Source organism: Lycium ferocissimum, chromosome 2, assembly GCF_029784015.1.
Source record: "Lycium ferocissimum isolate CSIRO_LF1 chromosome 2, AGI_CSIRO_Lferr_CH_V1, whole genome shotgun sequence".
In the NCBI taxonomy this organism is placed as follows: domain Eukaryota; kingdom Viridiplantae; phylum Streptophyta; class Magnoliopsida; order Solanales; family Solanaceae; genus Lycium; species Lycium ferocissimum.
In genome coordinates this window covers 67,464,342-67,482,077 of record NC_081343.1, presented here as the reverse complement: position 1 = coordinate 67,482,077, position 17,736 = coordinate 67,464,342, and the positions used below count along the sequence as shown (strand labels likewise).

Sequence of the window (17,736 nt, the reverse complement as noted above, 5' to 3'; positions counted from 1 at the left end):
CTTCTAAATAAGCTACATATTCTACTTAAAAGAAGTAAAAATAAAAAATTTACACGTAAAAGCAATCATTCGCAATCATTAACCACAAGCAACCCTTCATACTCTTCTAAATTCATTGGGTCGTTACTTTCCTACGTTAACACAATTCCTTAAGTTTTTCCATCTTTTTTTTTTTTTTTTGGTAAACTGTCAAAAATACCATAACAAACAAAACAAATACAAACTAAAGAGCACCCAACTCCCAGTACCACCTTCTAGGAAGAGTGCACAGGAGAGAAAGGCCTCAAACAAAAACATCAGAATCTATGTACATAGTGCTTGTATGTATCTTTGACACCTATGGGCTCTCCTACTAGTTGGAATAAGGGTTAGCCTCTCTACAATTTCCTTTTTAATCTGCGATACTACTATGTCTATTTGTACAGTGATATGTTTAAAAAGTTTCCAATTCCTAGCCTTCCAAGTCTGGTATATGACAACACTCCAAATAGCAGCCACAATCTCTTTTTTGAAAGGATTCCAGTGCTTTGCCTTGATCCTCTTCAATACATGTTTAACTTCCCCAGTTGCTATCTGCACATTAGCCCACTTCAACACATCTGAATTCACTTGTTTAAACCAGTTGCACTCAGCAAATATATGTTTTGTAGTTTCTGGCAGCCGACTATCACATAAACAGCATGTGCTATCATTCACTGGTATGTTTATTCTAGCTAGTCGCTCCTTAGTCAAGAGCCTTCTCTGCACCGCTAACCATAAGATGAATCTGTGTTTCGGTTGAGCAACAGCAGGCCATACTAATGCTGAGATACTCCATCTCCTATGGTGTCCAATTATCTGGTTGTAGCTTCTAGTAATAGAGTATTTACCACCATGGGTGAGCCTGTATCTGCCCCGAGTGTACCAATTGATCATACTTTCCTTTATCCCATTCAGTTTCCTCCAATACCAGCTGCTGTCAGTTGGTGCTTTGTGACCCCAAATGTCTTCATCCGTCTTTATATAAATACCATGCACCCACTTCACCCATAAAGAGTCTGCCGCACCGAACGATTTGCCATAGTAATTTCCTAACTCCAATGTGATGTTCCAGTTCTTACAACCCTTCACATTCAAGCCATCAACCTTCTTTGGACAACATACCTTATCCCATGCTACAAGAAAAATCTTCTGCTTATCCTCAGTTTTACCCCAGAGATACTCCCTACATATTTTATCCACTTCCTTCACAACACTTTGAGGGAGAATGAAGACAGACCCCAAAAAATTGTGTATAGAAAACAGTACAGTAGTAAGTATTTGCAATCTACCTGCATAGGATAGTTTAGTAGCATACCCAGTCCTCATCCTACTAGTGATTCTTACTACAAGCTGATGACAATCCATCTTGTTCCATTTCTTAGAAGACAGAGGGAGGCCTAGATATCTAATTGGCAAAGTACCAATTGCAAAACCAGTTCTAAGCAATAACCTCTCCTTAGTAGCATCATCCACACCTGCAATAAAGAGGTTAGATTTGTCCATATTTGCATTTAGTTCAGTGACACTGCTAAAATGTCCCAGTGCTTCCATAACCCTTGAGACAGATGCTTCATCTCCTTTGCAGAAAATCATCAAATCATCAGCGAAAATTTAATGAGTAAGTTTCTGTTGTTTACACATGGGATGGAACTTGAAATCAGGCAATTCACACATACATTTGAGAGTTCTTGATAAATACTCCATTACTAAGACAAATAGGAGGGGTGACATTGGGTCTCCTTGTCTTAGGCCTCATCTACCAGCAAAATACCCATGGCTTACACCATTCACCTTGACAGAATACATTGGAGAAGTAACACAAGTCATAACTTGTTATATCCCGTACTTTGTACGTTGGAATATGTTAAGTTGGTTGCGACGAATTATGGGCAAAGCTATTTTTTTTGATTTTGTGTAATGCACAAGATGCTTATGAATTTTGTTGGATGGAAATATTAAGAAAAATTTGGGGTTAAAAGTGAAATTTTGGAAACTTAATATTTCATGAAAATGACCATATGTGGCCATGTGTGGGTGTGGGCCATGGTACACTTGTGTGATTTATATAAGTAGCAAAAGATGACTAATTAAGTCATATTCTTCATCCTCACCTTAAGAGAATTCAAGAAGCTTGGAGAAAAAAAAAGCATGAAGACTTTCGGCCATGGTGAAGAAAAAATTGAAGACCATGAATAGTGATCAAAAAATTATTTTCTTCTAGCTTTTCTACTAATTGGAAGGTCCTCTACAACGTGGAGGGGTTGTTGGAGCAAGCAAAACATCCGTTCTTGCAATTCACGATCCTAGCCGAGTAGTGAAGACAAGTGGAGAAGGTGAGGTTTAATCTTGTTTACATGTTTTCATAGATGTATGTACATGTTGTGGTATGTGGAAATGGATGAAAATCATGAAAATTATGCATGTTGATGTTGGCCGTATAGGGGCTGTTTTTGGTAGGTTATGGCGAATTGATTTTACCTAGTATTTTGGTTATTGTTGTCATGGATTATGTGATGAGAATGAAGGTATTGAATGGTTCAAGTTGAAGTTGTAATTGTTGGGAGCTAGGCTGTGTATATGTGGTGTAGTGTAGGAGTGAAGAACTAATCTTATTTAGCATGTTTGGATTGTTGTGTTGTGGATTCTATGATGCAAATGAAAGTTTAATGGTTCAAATTGAAGTTACAATCATGTGTGGGCTATTTTGAAAGCTAATGCGAATTAGATGTAATTTCTTGTATTTATGAAGATGATGTTGTAAACGTGTGGATTGTTGATGTAGTTTATGAGTTTTGGAAGAAAGAAATATGTTATTGTTGTTCATGTTGAGTTGGGAAGGTTTCGGGTTCCATGGTGTATTGTTTGGATTGTTTGAATGTTGTGTGGATTATTGGAAGCATTCTTGAATCTTGTTTAAATGGTTTGGATTAGTACTTGAACGTGTGAATATTGATGTTGGTTTGATCGTATGCGGTTGATTTGAATGAAAATGAAATATCGTCGAATTATATAGAAAAGAGTTACTAATGTTAGAATGCGTTTTGAATTCATTATTGATGTTGTTGGAATGGTTGTTGGTATTGTTGTTGATAATATTGGCCGAGTTGAATTCTCGGGGATGCTGAGTTTATAGGGGAAATGCTGCCCAAATTTCTGTAAATAAAGTGCGAGCTTGGAATTGGATTCCGAGGTGCCTATGGCTAATGTTTGGTGTCTAATGACGTTGTTGTATATTTTGAGAAGCCGAGACTTGAGTTGGATTAGCTTAGGAAGCGAATGAGGTATGCAAAGCTTACTCTTTCCTTCTTTTGGCATGTCTTAGACGGGATTAAGGTATGATATGATTTGTGCCTTGGGGTAACTCCATTCTAAAGTTCCGCACATGTTTATGATTCATATTTGCTTCTTGGTGTTTTCATCCTTATATGGTCAAGCTATGGTTTATATGTCTTTGATATGATTGGATCTAAAATGTTGTATAAACGGTTTTGTTTCTAAAGGCTCCTATGTCTAAAAATGTCCGTAACTTTCATAGACAGAACCGGATTGCTTTGATATGTTCGCAAATGATCCTATAACGTATAATGACTTTAATTTTCATGGGTGGGCTCGGATTGGGTTGATGCCTGTCCGTGGGCCCCCGGGACTTTTCTATGTTTGGTTCGACGACCTATTTTTGAAAGAACTTAATGTGGCTACCATTCTGACCCCCGAGTATGGTTACTTACTTACCTGTTAAGTCTGAAATGAGGATTTTCATGCATATGATTTTGATACGTAACTATGATTTCTAAACTTCTATTTGATCTGTTCCCGAGTGACGTTCGGAGGAAACTTGATTTGACTATTATCTTGGTTTGTAAATGATGGTTTATTTTGATTATCCTAATCAGTCTTGAAAATGTTTTAAACTGCATATGGTTACTCACGACTCTGCTCGTGCGTTTTGTTGTTATATCTTTTGCCGAGTCCCGGGCCGGTATGTTATCGTGCGCACTATGCTATATTCTGAAGTATGATGTGATACGAAGTATGATGTGTATTCTGAAGTATGATGTGATACGAAGTATGATGTGTATTCTGAAGTATGATGTGTATTCTGAAGTATGATGTGCATTATAAAGTATGATTTGTATTCTGAAGTATGATGTGTATTCTGAAGTATGATGTGTATTCCGAAGTATGATGTGACACGTTATATGTTATATATATGTGATACGGGTATGATCGGTTGGTATTAGGGCCGGTGGTGGGGCAAACCCAATGGTGGGACAAACCCAATGGTGGGGCGAACCTCGGCGGGCACGGCGAGTCCCCGAAGTGGGGGTGAGTGTAGGTACACCCTTAGGCGAATCCCACATTGGTTTAGGCGAATCCCACATTGGTTTAGGTGAATCCCACGTCGGTTAATGTCGTCTCGTATGATAGGTTATGATGTTGTGATGTGTTACGGTATGTATATGATGATTATTCGCTTATGTCACTCAGTCCCATTATGGGCCGGATATGATACATGACATTGATATGCATGATTCGTATTTCAGGAGTAAGTATTTTGGGCATTCTGATTATTATATTTGTCTTCTGTACCTCTGATGTACGATTTGTGTTTCGGATACCATGACCGCTTTTATTATTGCGGTTATTATGCTTACTTTCTATACTCCTTACTTCGGTTATGACCTCGTTTTACGCTATGCTTTACATGCTCGGTACATATTCCGTGCGACCCCGCTCCTTCGAGGGGGCTGCGTTTCGTACCGCGCGGTATATACGGATGAGTAGAAGATGTCCGAGTTGGATTGGCGAGCTCCGTTTCCTCTGAGTGTTGCCCGATCATAGTCTTTATGTTATGATATACGGAATTATGTTAGAGACTTTGCGAACGGTGTCGTGTGTGTATTAAAAGATGTCGGTTTTATGCTTGATGTAAGCGGATGTATCATTACGCTTTATGTTACAGATTTGTTATGATTGCGGAGATTTTATTTGATTTGATAAGGTAGAAAGGCATGTTTGTTTTCGGAAAAATTTCCATTGTGTACTTATGTCATGTTTTACCGGACAGAGTATGGTTATGGGTATCACGAGAGTCGGTGGGTTCGCTCGACCCTAAATAAGGGTCGGGTGCCCGGCTCATACATCGGAAATTAGGGTGTGACATAACTAATTGTGTGAACTTCACAGTACGTATCTATGAGAGCCTTTTCCACCAAATTCCCAACTCACCGTAATGTCCATGCTTTTCTTATATCAAATTTCATTAGACACCTAGGAGAAGTTTTTCTATTGTAGTGCCTAAGAATATCATGACAAATTAGGATGTTATAAATCATCGATCTTCCGTGCACAAATGCAGCCTGATTCTGCAAAAAACTCTGAGATGTGTCAAAGCTTTTTTAAGTCTAAGGCAAATCAATTTTGAAATGCTTTTATATATAACATTGCGACGGGATGATGCATGACCCTATTGACTTGCAAGTTGAAGGCCTCAGGTTTAGGAATCAAGGCAATAGTTGTGCTATTAATACGTTTCAAAAGTTTCCCATTCCACGAAGAATTCCATATGACATCGAGTAGACGAAGGCTTACAATCTTCCATGCATCTTTGAAGAACCCACTTCCAAAGCCATCTGGTCCTGGACTTTTGTTACGGTCAATCGAGAATATAGCTTTTTTGACATCTTTTTAGTAAAAGGCACATGATTTCAACTTGTTGTTGAAAGGAGGATAATCTTGGCCGTTCCTTAAAAACACCTGGAAAAGCTTTGACCCTTTCATCCCTTTTCTACCAAGCATCTCTTCGTAGTATTGGACAAATAACCTAGCGATAGCGTCACCCCGTTCATATTTACTTACATACCGTATTCTCTTCGATTGTGTGGTGGCTCGTTTGATTTCTTGTGTTTGATAACGAATTGGAAGTATCTCGTATTTTCATCTCCAAGTCTAATCCGTGTAGCCCCTTCTCTGCTGTTGTTTAAATAGTTCGGCAGTATGAGAGAGTTGCTTGAATTTCAGGTACTTCTCTTTCTCGTCAGTTGCAAAGTCACGTTTAAAAGGGTCTGTTTGTGGCACACTTTGTGCTATGTGCAAAGAAGCAACTTCCATTTATTGCTTAAACTTAATATTCACAGAAAATTGTGCATTATCCTTGAGACATGTTTAGCTACTTCAATTCCTTTTCTTATTTTAAAAATGTCATCGTACTTCAGTAATTTACTCAAATCCAACTTTCCCTTATAGCGAATAATGGATGATTGACGAACATTACGATATGAAAAGATTTCATGATGTAGGCTTGTTCTCTTCTACAGTGATTTCATAGGACAATGATCACAATCACTGGGAGTAAAATAGCAAGCTCTACAAGCGAGGCATAGAGACAAACCACTATTATTAATAAAAGTCAGTCCAATTTTGGAGTAGATTCTCAGGTATCTCCTTTATCATTCATGTATACTTCGACCTTGTTGCATCGTTTCAAGTAATCCACGTATGTCCAACATAATTAAAATTCGAGAAACACATCCCAAGTGACGGATTCCTACCTAGCCTATCTTCTTTCTTAAGCCCGAATTGAAATCTCCTAGGGCCAGAACGAGGTATTAATATTCACTGTGTACCTCTAGCTCTCCCATAACATTCTCCTTTCTTCTACTTAGTGTTGAAAGCGTATATAAAAGAGATGTCAAAAATTACTTGAGATGGTATGTAGCACGCTTCTGGTCGCCCACTTGGGGGCGATTGATGGTAATAGGCACCAGGTAATAATCCGGCTTCAAATATTAGAATCCTTCCATTATATTGAGATTTCAGGTTGGTAACATAACTCCTGTCCCGAACAGTCTACTAGTCACCTATTGACTCTATTTATTTTCACTTTTGTTTCCAGCAAACCAATTAAACCAACTTCTTCACTTGTGCAAAGTTTTTAACCTCCTTTTGCTTATTAGGGGCATTAGCCCCCTAACATTCCAACAAAGAATTCTGTATTACACAGGAGGTATTTCTGGCCTCCCCCGTTCCGTCCCTTCGTAGTTGTGGTTTGAACATCCCCAACCTTGTTCGGTATTTGAAAAGTATTCCTCCCTTCAACTATGTGTTGCACCTTGTTTTGAGCCCTCCCGTTTTCTAAATGGAGTAACCAGTATTTACAATTGCTTGCTGAGTTTTAGCTGGAGACCTATTCTTCTCAATAGTTAGTGTAGTGTTGATTGGAGTCTTACTAGTCTTGTCTTGTGTTGGAACATGAGCACTCAATAGTTAGTGTAGTGCTGATTGGAGTCTTACTAGTCCCGTCTTGTGTTGGAACATGAGCATGAGTCTGATTTAACACCTACTTTGCTGGATTTTCTTTTTGGGGTTGCTTACCTCCCCCTTGTGTTACCACATTTGTTTGTACCTTTTGCCCAACTTCTTGATCTCCTATTTCTACCTGAATATTTCCAGCTCCCTGCACATTAACTGAATTCCCCTGCTGAGATAAAACTGGTGGCTGCCCTTTTTGTACCTCAGTTAGTTTAGTTTGAGGCCCCTTCTTCTTTCGACAATAATTTCAGAATGTCCATATTTGTGACAGAGTTTGCATAGTGTGGGATTCCAAACGTATGTGACTGGTTGCTCAATGATGAGCCCTTTTTCACTTCTGAAAAAGATAGTATCCGGAAGTAGAGCATCCATTCCTACTTCCACCAACAGTCGTGCAAAATTAAGTCCAATTTTCTTCTCTGTATTCTTATCAACCATAAGAGGTTTGCCCACTAAGCTGCCTAACTTACTCAGGCCCTTAGGGCTCCAATATTTAAAATCTAATCCAGGAAATTTTATCCAAATTGGCACTGTATAAAGTTCTTCTCTAGTGAACTCCATTGCAGGGTTCCAAGCCTTGACAATGAACGGCTTATTATCAAAATGATATATTCCCCCTTGTAGAACCTCATTTTTTCCTTCTTCCGAGTCAAATTTGATCAAGACAACCCCATTTTTCAACATAGTAATTTTATTCAGACCATGTTTAGCCCATACGCGCTGAATGAAACCCTTAATCACTTCAAATGGGGGATGAGCACCCAGTACATAGCACACTACAGTTGATTTCTAATACTCAATTTCGGAGCTAATATCATTAATTTCAATTTTAGTAATTGGGGATTCACCTTCCAGATCTGGAGCCACATATTCGAGTTTAAATCCAACATTTGTGACTTTCGTGATGTCAAAATTGTCCCAAATTGAGCTTCTCTTCTCCGGAATTAGAACTTCTTCAACCTCATCAGCCCATGACTTCCTTCCACTCTCCTGAGGGGTTTTGCTCCCACTACTTGTTGGAATACCTTTGCTACATTGTTGTACTTCATGTTGCTGCACATTTTCCACCTCTTCCACCCTAGATTTCTCGGCTGGACTAGGTACTTTTTCATTTGCTACTGTAATACGCGATTTCAATGCCGATGCGACATCCGTCTTTGATTTTGCGACTTGCTGTGATGGAATATGATGCAATCCTTTTCTATATGACTTCCATTGTCTAAAGCAAGGAATTCTGATGATTTTACAAAATTTTAGAGAAGAAAATAAGAGGTATGTTCCTCTTCTGTGGTCTTTAATTATATCATGAAAAAAGTGGTAACAAAAACAGAGGCACGGAAATTCACCATAGTTTTTTTTTTTTTTTTTTTTTTTTACTCAAAAAGTTTTTGAAGTAGATGTGCAATAGAAAATAAAGACATGATCTAGAAACCCATTGCTTCCGTGATTTATGTCAAAGATTTGAAGCCTGCAATGGCATTATAAATTGACTACAAAATAGAGTTCTACTTTTCTACTCCTTTTTGAATTTCTGCTCTTTGTGTTTTGATGATATTCATTTGATATGAATGTTAGGGTAGATGACCTATACTTTGTGTGATGTAGGAATAACATATTATTTGACATGTTTATAGCGATTTTCTATTCATGCCAAATTAAAAAATATCATAATGGCATAACTATATGGTCGTTTGTCTGCAATGGAGACTGAAACACCGAAACAAAAATTATTGTTGCAAATGATCTTGGGGCGTCAGGATTGGTGTATTGTTGTTTTGTTTTGTGTTTTTCTTATAAAACATTTTATTAAATTTGTGAGAATTGCTGCGAAAAACGCAAACAGAAAAAGAATTCTTGGCAGAGAAACTTGGTGCCGCATAAAAAAAATAATCATTGCTACAACGACGAGAACAAAGTTCAGATTTTAAATTTTCGGTTAAATGACTGACCTAAAAATAATCATGGTCCTTGGTTTATTAAAAGGCTTAATCATACAACTATTATTCATGCTAAGTGATAAAAGATGGATTCTCAAATTTGAGACTGTTTTGAAGTAACAGTTTGTGGGTTCCAAAGGATAGTGACACAAGAAGTTAATTCAGAAAAAATAAAGGTTTGCGAACACGGAAAAAATAAAGGTTTTCAAAAATGAAACGACTTTGATTATTGAGAAGATCGAACAAACAATGTCAAAACAATGAGCCATGAAATTAGACCGTATGTGTTATTGAAAAAAATAAATTAGAAGTTTTACACAATTTAATTATTTGATTTGTAGTTATCGGCTGTTGTGATAACTTTAACTTTGTGTGATTCTTCTTTGTATTTACTCATTTGAAGTATGATCCAATTTGCAAGTCCCTCTTGATACTGTGCGTTTGTTTCCAAAAGGGAATTTAAAAAGTTGGTTTGTTGTCATGAAAAAGAGGAATATTCATGGAAGACAAAGCCAAATCTAAAGTAATAATTTTAAAAAAAATGGATGTAAAATCGAGCTCTGCCAAAGTGTGTTACCAGAGGCACCGCTAAGTTGCAACATGCTAGATTTTCAGGCCCAACAATGTGAAAGTGTGTCATCAAAGGCGGCGTTAAGTTGCAATAGATTTTTATTTGTAAAACAAATTACTCCCTTCGTTCACTTTTATTTATTCAGTATGGACTTTGCACGTTTCTTAAGAAATAATAAATAAAGTGCATAATTTACCATGCTATTCATATTAATTGGTGTATAGTTTTAATGGAATTGAAAAAAGATTTGAGATGAGTAATTAATACGCATGGGTAAAAAAGGGGTTATAACGTAATACGCATTAATGATAAAAGTGAAATTTATTTATAAAATCTTTGAATGATCAAATGAACGGACGGAGTACTTTGTATTTGAAAAGAGATTTTCTCAGAGTATTGGAGTTCATCACTCAAAGTGATCTGCAATAAATGGAATTTGACCCGCAGATATTCAAGCACGTCAAATGACATGATTCTTGGGCTCCAAAGAAGTTCTCTTTGACACTACTTGGATAAATTTGGACAGTTTGATGATAATAAATTCAAGTTCTATTTTCTCTCACTCAACATATAATTTATTTATGTATTAATTTTTACCCTTGTGATTTATATATATATATATATATATATATTCGTCCATCTTAATTTATGTGATGCGTTTTGGATGTGAATATAATTTTTTCCTTAAATTTGAAACTTATGGTGTAAAAGATGTAATTAATAGATACTTATGTAATTATAAAAAATTATTAGGTTAAATTGAATGTTTAAAGTTTCCAGTGGCGTACGCAGAATTTTTTGCAAGCAGTGTCGATATTTAAAGAATTTTAATTAAAAAAAAAGGTACTTTTAATAAGAGTCATGTACGTTTTTTCATACTTTTGTTTATAGTGTATATCTTAACAACATAAAGTCTTTAATTTCGCTTAATAATATTATTGCTATCATTTATATTAGTAAGTATTAATTCAAGTTAATAAGATGTTAACCATGCGTTAGCAATACAATTTGTAGGATATTGTTGTATAAAATTTATTTACTAATATGAAGATATGAGTAAATCTAATACAAAATTCAAAAATATTTTTACAATAAAAGTAGACAGTTTTTCTTTTTATTGTTTACTTTTTTATATTTCAACAAACTACAATATTGTTTAAGCAAAACTCAAATCATGAAATTGACATTTAATTAAAAAAATTGAAGCATCAAATTTTTGGGCCTAAAGCGAGGGCTTCACTAGTCTCTCCCTTGAGCCACTTATGAAATGAACAAATGAATAAGTCACTATAACGACAATGTAATTTAGAAAAATACAATTAAGGTGTTAAACTACAACTCTTCTCGATGAGCTTCTATTTTTTGAAACGTATCCGTAATAAACTCATTACAAATTTTACTAAATATTTTTTTTTACCAGTCACCAAATAACTACTCAGAAGCCCAACAAAGACAATAACTTATAAATCACTATAATGACATCATAGTTTAGAAAAACACAATTCAAGTATAAAATTACAACTCTCATCGATGAGCTTCTATTTTTTTAAACGTATCTATAATACACTCATTGAAAATATAACTAAATAATTTTTTTATACACGTCATAAAACAACCACTCATAAGCTCATGAAAGACAACAGTTTATTTTTGGTAGCAATATGAATTTGATGGATGTTGGTTTATATGGTTTAGAAACTTTATTTTTGGGTAGGCGTCAAATGATGGGTAGGCGTCAAATGATCAAAGACCTGACTTCAGTAAATTTTCTAAACAATGCTAATTTTTTTTTTAAAGAAAATCATTAGGGTTGACCAGATTCGAACACTCAAACTCGATAGTAAAACTAAAGGCCTAAATCAGCGCGCGGACGAAAGAACTTTTATTGACCAGTATATGTTTTGGTTCGCCAGATTATTTATGTATATATAAATAAAAAATATTTCCGGCCAAGCGGTGTCGGGTGATACCGCTTGGCGTCACATGCCTCCGCCCTTGAAAGTTGCGTCAAGTATCGCGCCGCAAATGAAAAAGAATGTTTAAAGTTAATTTTTAAATATAGGAATGTATTATTCTTTTTGTGACAGATTAAAAAAAAAAATATCACATAAATTGAGATAAGAAAAACAATAGGTATAAATTTTTGTACATCCACTGATTCGAAATTCTGAATTGAGTTTTTAAACATGGCTCTTTTGCCTTTTTAAGATACGGATCATACAGAAGAATTCTACCTATTAGAAAGTTAGAACTTTGGATTCAGATTTAAGAAAGAGAAATGTAATGTTTAAGGCGTACAAAACCAAGAGTTTATAAAGTTGCAAAAGTGCGTGGAAATTGAACCTTTGATTGCAATTTCATTAACTGATATTAGTCTCGTAACACGTGGTCCACATAAAAAATTACACAATGAGAACTAATGTGTTAATGGGCTTCGAATCCATGGGGCTGATCCACACTCCAACCCAACGTAGATAGCTTTACAAAAATAACCCATTAGTCTAATGGGCTGTCACTGTTAAACATTGGTTCTTAAATAACTAATGGGCTGTCACTGTTAAACATTGGTTCTTAAATGATATCGTTTTATTCATTCTTAAATGATATTATATTGATAATCGCCGCAAAAAAATGTGATTAATTCGTCATTATGTTAGCGGGAACAGTAAGTTGTACATCCCTGGTTACACTTAACTTGCATCCTACAATCTCTTTCTTTTTTTTTTCTTTTTTTTGAATTTTTTTCTTTTCTCTGTACACTCATGAACTAGTAGTTAGTAAGTTGAAACTCTAATACGTAGTCCATTTGGTGCTTCAACTCTTGGAAACTTCATCAGTTTATCTCCTCCTACTTCTTCCCATCTGCATAAACCATAGCACAACTACATTTAGTAACATATCGATACGTAAGAAAATATTTTTTTATGTATATGTGTTATGTATATTATTAGTTACCTGTACTTTGTAACGAAGTAATGAAGGAATGTAGATATTTCTGCTACACCAAGTTCCTTTCCAGGACATTGTCTAGTACCACCTCCAAATATCAAGAACGAATTTTGGTTCTCCAGGTTCCTACCCTGTAATTAGCAGCATAATTATTAGTTAACTCCGATTTAAAAATCAAATTTAAGCGTATATAGTTTCTTTTTGAAAAACACAATACTAACCAGCCATCTCCATGGATTGAATGTATATGGATCAGGATAAATCCTTGGATCATAATTCACCTCCCTTGTGTATACGTATATTCTCCATCCTTTAGGAATGATGTATCCTAAAAAAATAAACATAAAGAAAATAATAATTAGACCAACTATACATATATTTCTTTTCGAGACAGACTTTTAAAGCATCTATTTAGAAGAAAAAAAGGCTTAAAGTAACAAATTTTGGAATTATTTTGATGATAGGAAATAATATTAGGGATTATACTACTTTTTTTTCACAAAAAGTTTAGAGACGACACATGGGTCAGGAAGGAAACTGTATAGGCTGGAATAGTAGGTGTGCCATGTGGATCGTGGTATTATAGGGTCCATAACACAAAAGATGATCATATAGTATACATCCAAACATTATTTTAAAGATTTTAATGAATCTAAATGAGAAGAATATTGTCCCTGCATCTGATGCCCATAATTTCAACAATCACTCAAAACATACAAATAAGTAACGATTTTAAATTATATATATTTATTGTCATATATACCATATACCATAAGAGAATTTTATACGATCAGGTCACTTTTACTTTTTATAATAAATTAGCTATTTTATTTAATTTAAAGTATTTTTTGGATGACATGATAGTAGGAAAAAACAATGAGGATGTATAAAACTCAAACTTAATATGCATGAGATTTTGCCCAAGAATACTTACCATTTATTTCCATATCTTGAGTGGTTTTTCTCAGAACCCCATTTACTATTGTTGCTAACCTGGAGGTCTCTAAAATCACCTGTACCAGCAAAAATATATAGATTCAATATATTGACCTTTGAGTTGACAAACTGTTCCATCTAAATTTAGGATTTATCTCATACACACTACTGACAATGTAATAAAATTTTATTTAACGTGTTATAGAAGGTTGCCAAATTTAAGGATTCCGTAAAATTGTATTGTACGATCAGCGTACAAAAAAAAAAAAAAAAGCAAAATAGCATAGACACTTACAGCTCGTGTGAACCGCATTGCCTTGTAATCGTTGTAATCAATAGGATCCTCAGGTTTTTTCTTTTCTCTAATTGCCATGTGTTCTTTCTGTAGAATTACAAATCAAGGTTATCAAATAAGAATAATTAAAACAGCAATGTAGTTAAGCAACTAGTAGTAATTAAGTCTATGATCTTGGACTTACTCTGAGTTCTTCAAGAACTTTTGGATGATCGTGAAGATATTTGACAGCCATCATAGAAGTGGTGGAAACAGTTTCATATCCAGAGTACAAGAGGGTTATGATTAAATCAATCATCTCATCATCTGTTAATTTGTATCTATTTGCTTCTTCATTCATCAAGTAACCAAGCATATCATGTTGAATTTGCTTTGAAGCTCTTCTCTCTTCTATGAGTGTCCTCAGTAGGCTCACAATAATTTTCCTTGCCTGAAATATATCTTCTTATTAGATACTCTCTGAAAGCGTATAACATGTTAAATTACAACTGATAGTTTCAGGAAATTTACCTGAAATCCGCGACGATAGTTCGTGTTGGGGAGGTTGATGGGCAGTGAAAGAGTGCCTAGTACAAGCTTGAAGAATTCAGGCATGAATTCTTGAGCTAAAGAGCTAGATTCAATCCCAGCAATTTGCTTCAATGATGACAGAAATGCCATCTAGGGAAAATATAAAAAAAAAAAATAGAAAACATTTTAGCAAAACTTAGATCAAAAGCAGAGGAAAAACAGAGACTTTTGATGGAGTACTATTTTGTTTCTTAGACTGACCTTATTGGTTTTTTCTTGAATATCAATGACTTTGTTATCCCAATTGCTCAAGTGGGATCTCATGAACTCATCAATTTTAGGCAAAAGCTGGTCTCTGATCATGGTAGGGCTAATTAGAGATAACAATGCACCCCTCATGTACTTGTGAGCCGAACCATTGACAGCTGCAATATTGCATTTTCCTAAAATGTCTAGCATCGACTGTGGGTATCCTGGGACCAGTCCTTTTGCCTCGTTCACAAGTACATATCTATTTAACTCTGGATCCATTGACACTATTGTTGGACACCCAAGTATATGTGATTTGAAAAAACTCCCAAATCTGCTACAAGTAATAACAATCATTAGAAATTTAATTTTTCAAATTTGATTCTTAGGACGACAATTTTAGGCATTAAAGGGGGTAGAATTATACCTGGCTCTTTGGTTTTTCATAAAGCTAGGGCCAAGCTTAAGAAACTCAGTAGTCTCACCAAAAAGTGGCCAACCCATAGTACCAGGGGGCAAGTTTTTGTTGTTATACTTGACTTGGTTCCATCTCAATAAAGCAGTACTAAAGATGCACAGCCCAAAAAAGAAAGCGAGAACAACTAAGAAGAAGGCCATTGATATTTGATGCAGCTTAGTTCTCAAGAAGCTCCAACCACCTCACAGACAGAGTCTAAATGGAGCGGACTTCCTTTAGTTTTCAAGAAACCTTTAAGTCTAAATAGTTGGCCAAGCGTGTGCTCTGTTTATATAGATTAGGAGGAGATGGGTTTTGGAGTTAAAAAGGGCAGAGGGACCACTAAGGTCGGGGTTGGTTAGTTCATTCCGCAATCCTTAATCAAATGTCTCGGGATTTTAACTGTGTAATACTTAATCAGAAGTCTAGGGAATGCTTATCTACTTCGCTGGACTTATCCGACGCGAATTTTGATTAGTTAGGAGGGCTAGTGAACTTCAAGTAGCAAACATCAAAAGGGAAAATAAGAAAAAGAAAAGATCGAGTTAAGCCTGGAAATGAAGAACTTCTTGATAAAAAAGGCTTTACCTCTTAGTAGACTTAATCAATAAAAATCTTGATTAATCGGACAAGTAATTTTCAAGTACTGGACGGCTAAATCAGAAAAGAAAAAAAAAACAAAGGAAGAAGATATATTTTTTACTGTGTATCTCACCAAAGGTAGACCTCTAAATATATAAGTATAGAAAATGACCGTTCAGGTAAAAGGAAATAAATCAGCTAACGGTTATGACCATAATGGCTCACATAATTGTATATGTATAGGTTACAAATCTGAATAATCAATTCCATGGGATGAATTTGGACACATTAAGGTAAGGATATATTTGATTAGTTTCTGTTAATGATGTATTTGGACAATTTCGGATAAAAGGAAATAAAGTTATGACTATAGTATAGGTTACAAATCTGAATAATCTGGACACATTAACGTAAGGATATATTTGGTTAGTTTCTGGTAAGGATGTATTTGGACAATTTCAGATAAAAGAAAATAAATCAACTAACGGTTATGACCATAGTATAGGTTACAAATCTGAATAATCTGGACACATTAAGGTAAGGATATATTTGGTTAGTTTCTGTTAAGGATGTATTTGGACAATTTCGGATAAAAGGAAATAAAGTTATGACTATAGTATAGGTTACAAATACGAATAATCTAGACACATTAACGTAAGGATATATTTGGTTAGTTTCTGGTAAGGATGTATTTGGACAATTTCAGATAAAAGAAAATAAATCAGCTAACGGTTATGACCATAGTATAGGTTACAAATCTGAATAATCTGGACACATTAAGGTAAGGATATATTTGGTTAGTTTCTGGTAAGGATGTATTTGGACAATTTCGGATAAGGCCAAAATATCAAAAAGTAATATTTCGGTAAGGATATATTTGGTCAGTTTCTAGTAAGGATGTATTTGGACAATTTTTGATAAAAGAAAATAAATCAGCTAATTATTATGACCATAGTATAGGTTACAAATCTGAATAATCAATTCCCAAAATATCAAAAAATAATATTATTCAGATTTAATTTGTGCCTCACGTATACCTCGCGCGTAGGAAGAAAGGGGGGGGGGGGGGAACTCATCACTTTTGCCTATTGAGCCCAATTCTCATGTGCGCGAGGCCATCTCATGTTCTAGCCGATTTACTAACCCAACAACCCGCAATTCAATATAACTAGGAAAGAAAGACTTTTCTTCACCTATGTGGGACATTTGCACTTCATAGAGGAGAAAAAGATGAGTAAGGAAAAGAACCACAAAAAGACTTTGGCTTTGCATTACCAACAAATAATTGACTAGAATAGCAATACATAACTCTCACACTTATTCCATTCAAATTTTGATTAATTGGATCAGCGATTTTCAAATACTCGATGGCTAAGCAGAAAAAAAGGGAGTTAAGCCCTAAATTTAACAATTATTTGACAGGACACCCTTAACCCTCTGGGATTATTCGATGCAAATTCAAATTAATCGGATCAATAATTTTTGAATCCAAGACTACTAAATTAAAAATGACAGAGGTAGTTGTGGGGGAGGGCCTAATACGCCAAAACCCCACGCCCTACAAAGGAAAAGAGTCTGTGTTCCGAGCCTCGGGTAACAAAAACTTCTTATATGGCAATGTCTTTTACTGCAGAGTAACTTTTAGTACTACTTGTATTTCATACAAACCAATTGACTTAACTGGCTAGTCAAGATCTGAAGGGGCTCCTTCCTTGTAACTTTTTTTATTTGATCACCGACTCCTTTTTGGTTATTAGCCATTTGTTTAAAAAGAAAAAATTTGGCTGTCAGTAGTTTTTGTTTTATCCTTTTGATTGTTAAACCGGATGAAAACAAAGTAACAATTCAGCAGCAGTAGTTAGAATGATCCTTTCCTTAATCATTAGGGTATTGATGTAGTATAATGTTTGAAGGATGA

The 17,736-nt window shown here is 35.2% G+C and overlaps 1 protein-coding gene across 1 annotated transcript; it reads right to left on the bottom strand.

The window, feature by feature from the left end:
- Positions 1–12,547: 12,547 nt before the first annotated feature.
- Positions 12,548–15,478, bottom strand: LOC132046994 (cytochrome P450 85A1). The gene is made up of 9 exons (XM_059437857.1): positions 15,207–15,478; positions 14,792–15,113; positions 14,531–14,680; positions 14,205–14,450; positions 14,021–14,107; positions 13,724–13,802; positions 13,011–13,117; positions 12,796–12,920; positions 12,548–12,702 (listed from the first exon to the last, which is right to left on the bottom strand). The coding sequence occupies exons 1-9, from the start codon at positions 15,395–15,397 to the stop codon at positions 12,615–12,617; spliced, it is 1,395 nt and encodes a 464-aa protein (XP_059293840.1). The 5' UTR covers positions 15,398–15,478; the 3' UTR covers positions 12,548–12,614.
- Between the last annotated feature and the right edge of the window lie 2,258 nt (positions 15,479–17,736).

What these genes read in the sequence shown, in the direction of transcription:
- LOC132046994 (XM_059437857.1), bottom strand. Translation starts at nt 15,397, where the DNA reads ATGGCCTTCTTCTTAGTTGTTCTCGCTTTCTTTTTTGGGCTGTGCATC. An exon ending in ATGAAAAACCAAAGAGCCAG is followed by an intron (nt 15,114 to 15,206) that starts GTATAATTCTAC and finishes TACTTGTAGCAG; the next exon opens with ATTTGGGAGTTTTTTCAAAT. An exon ending in ACTATCGTCGCGGATTTCAG is followed by an intron (nt 14,451 to 14,530) that starts GTAAATTTCCTG and finishes GATATATTTCAG; the next exon opens with GCAAGGAAAATTATTGTGAG.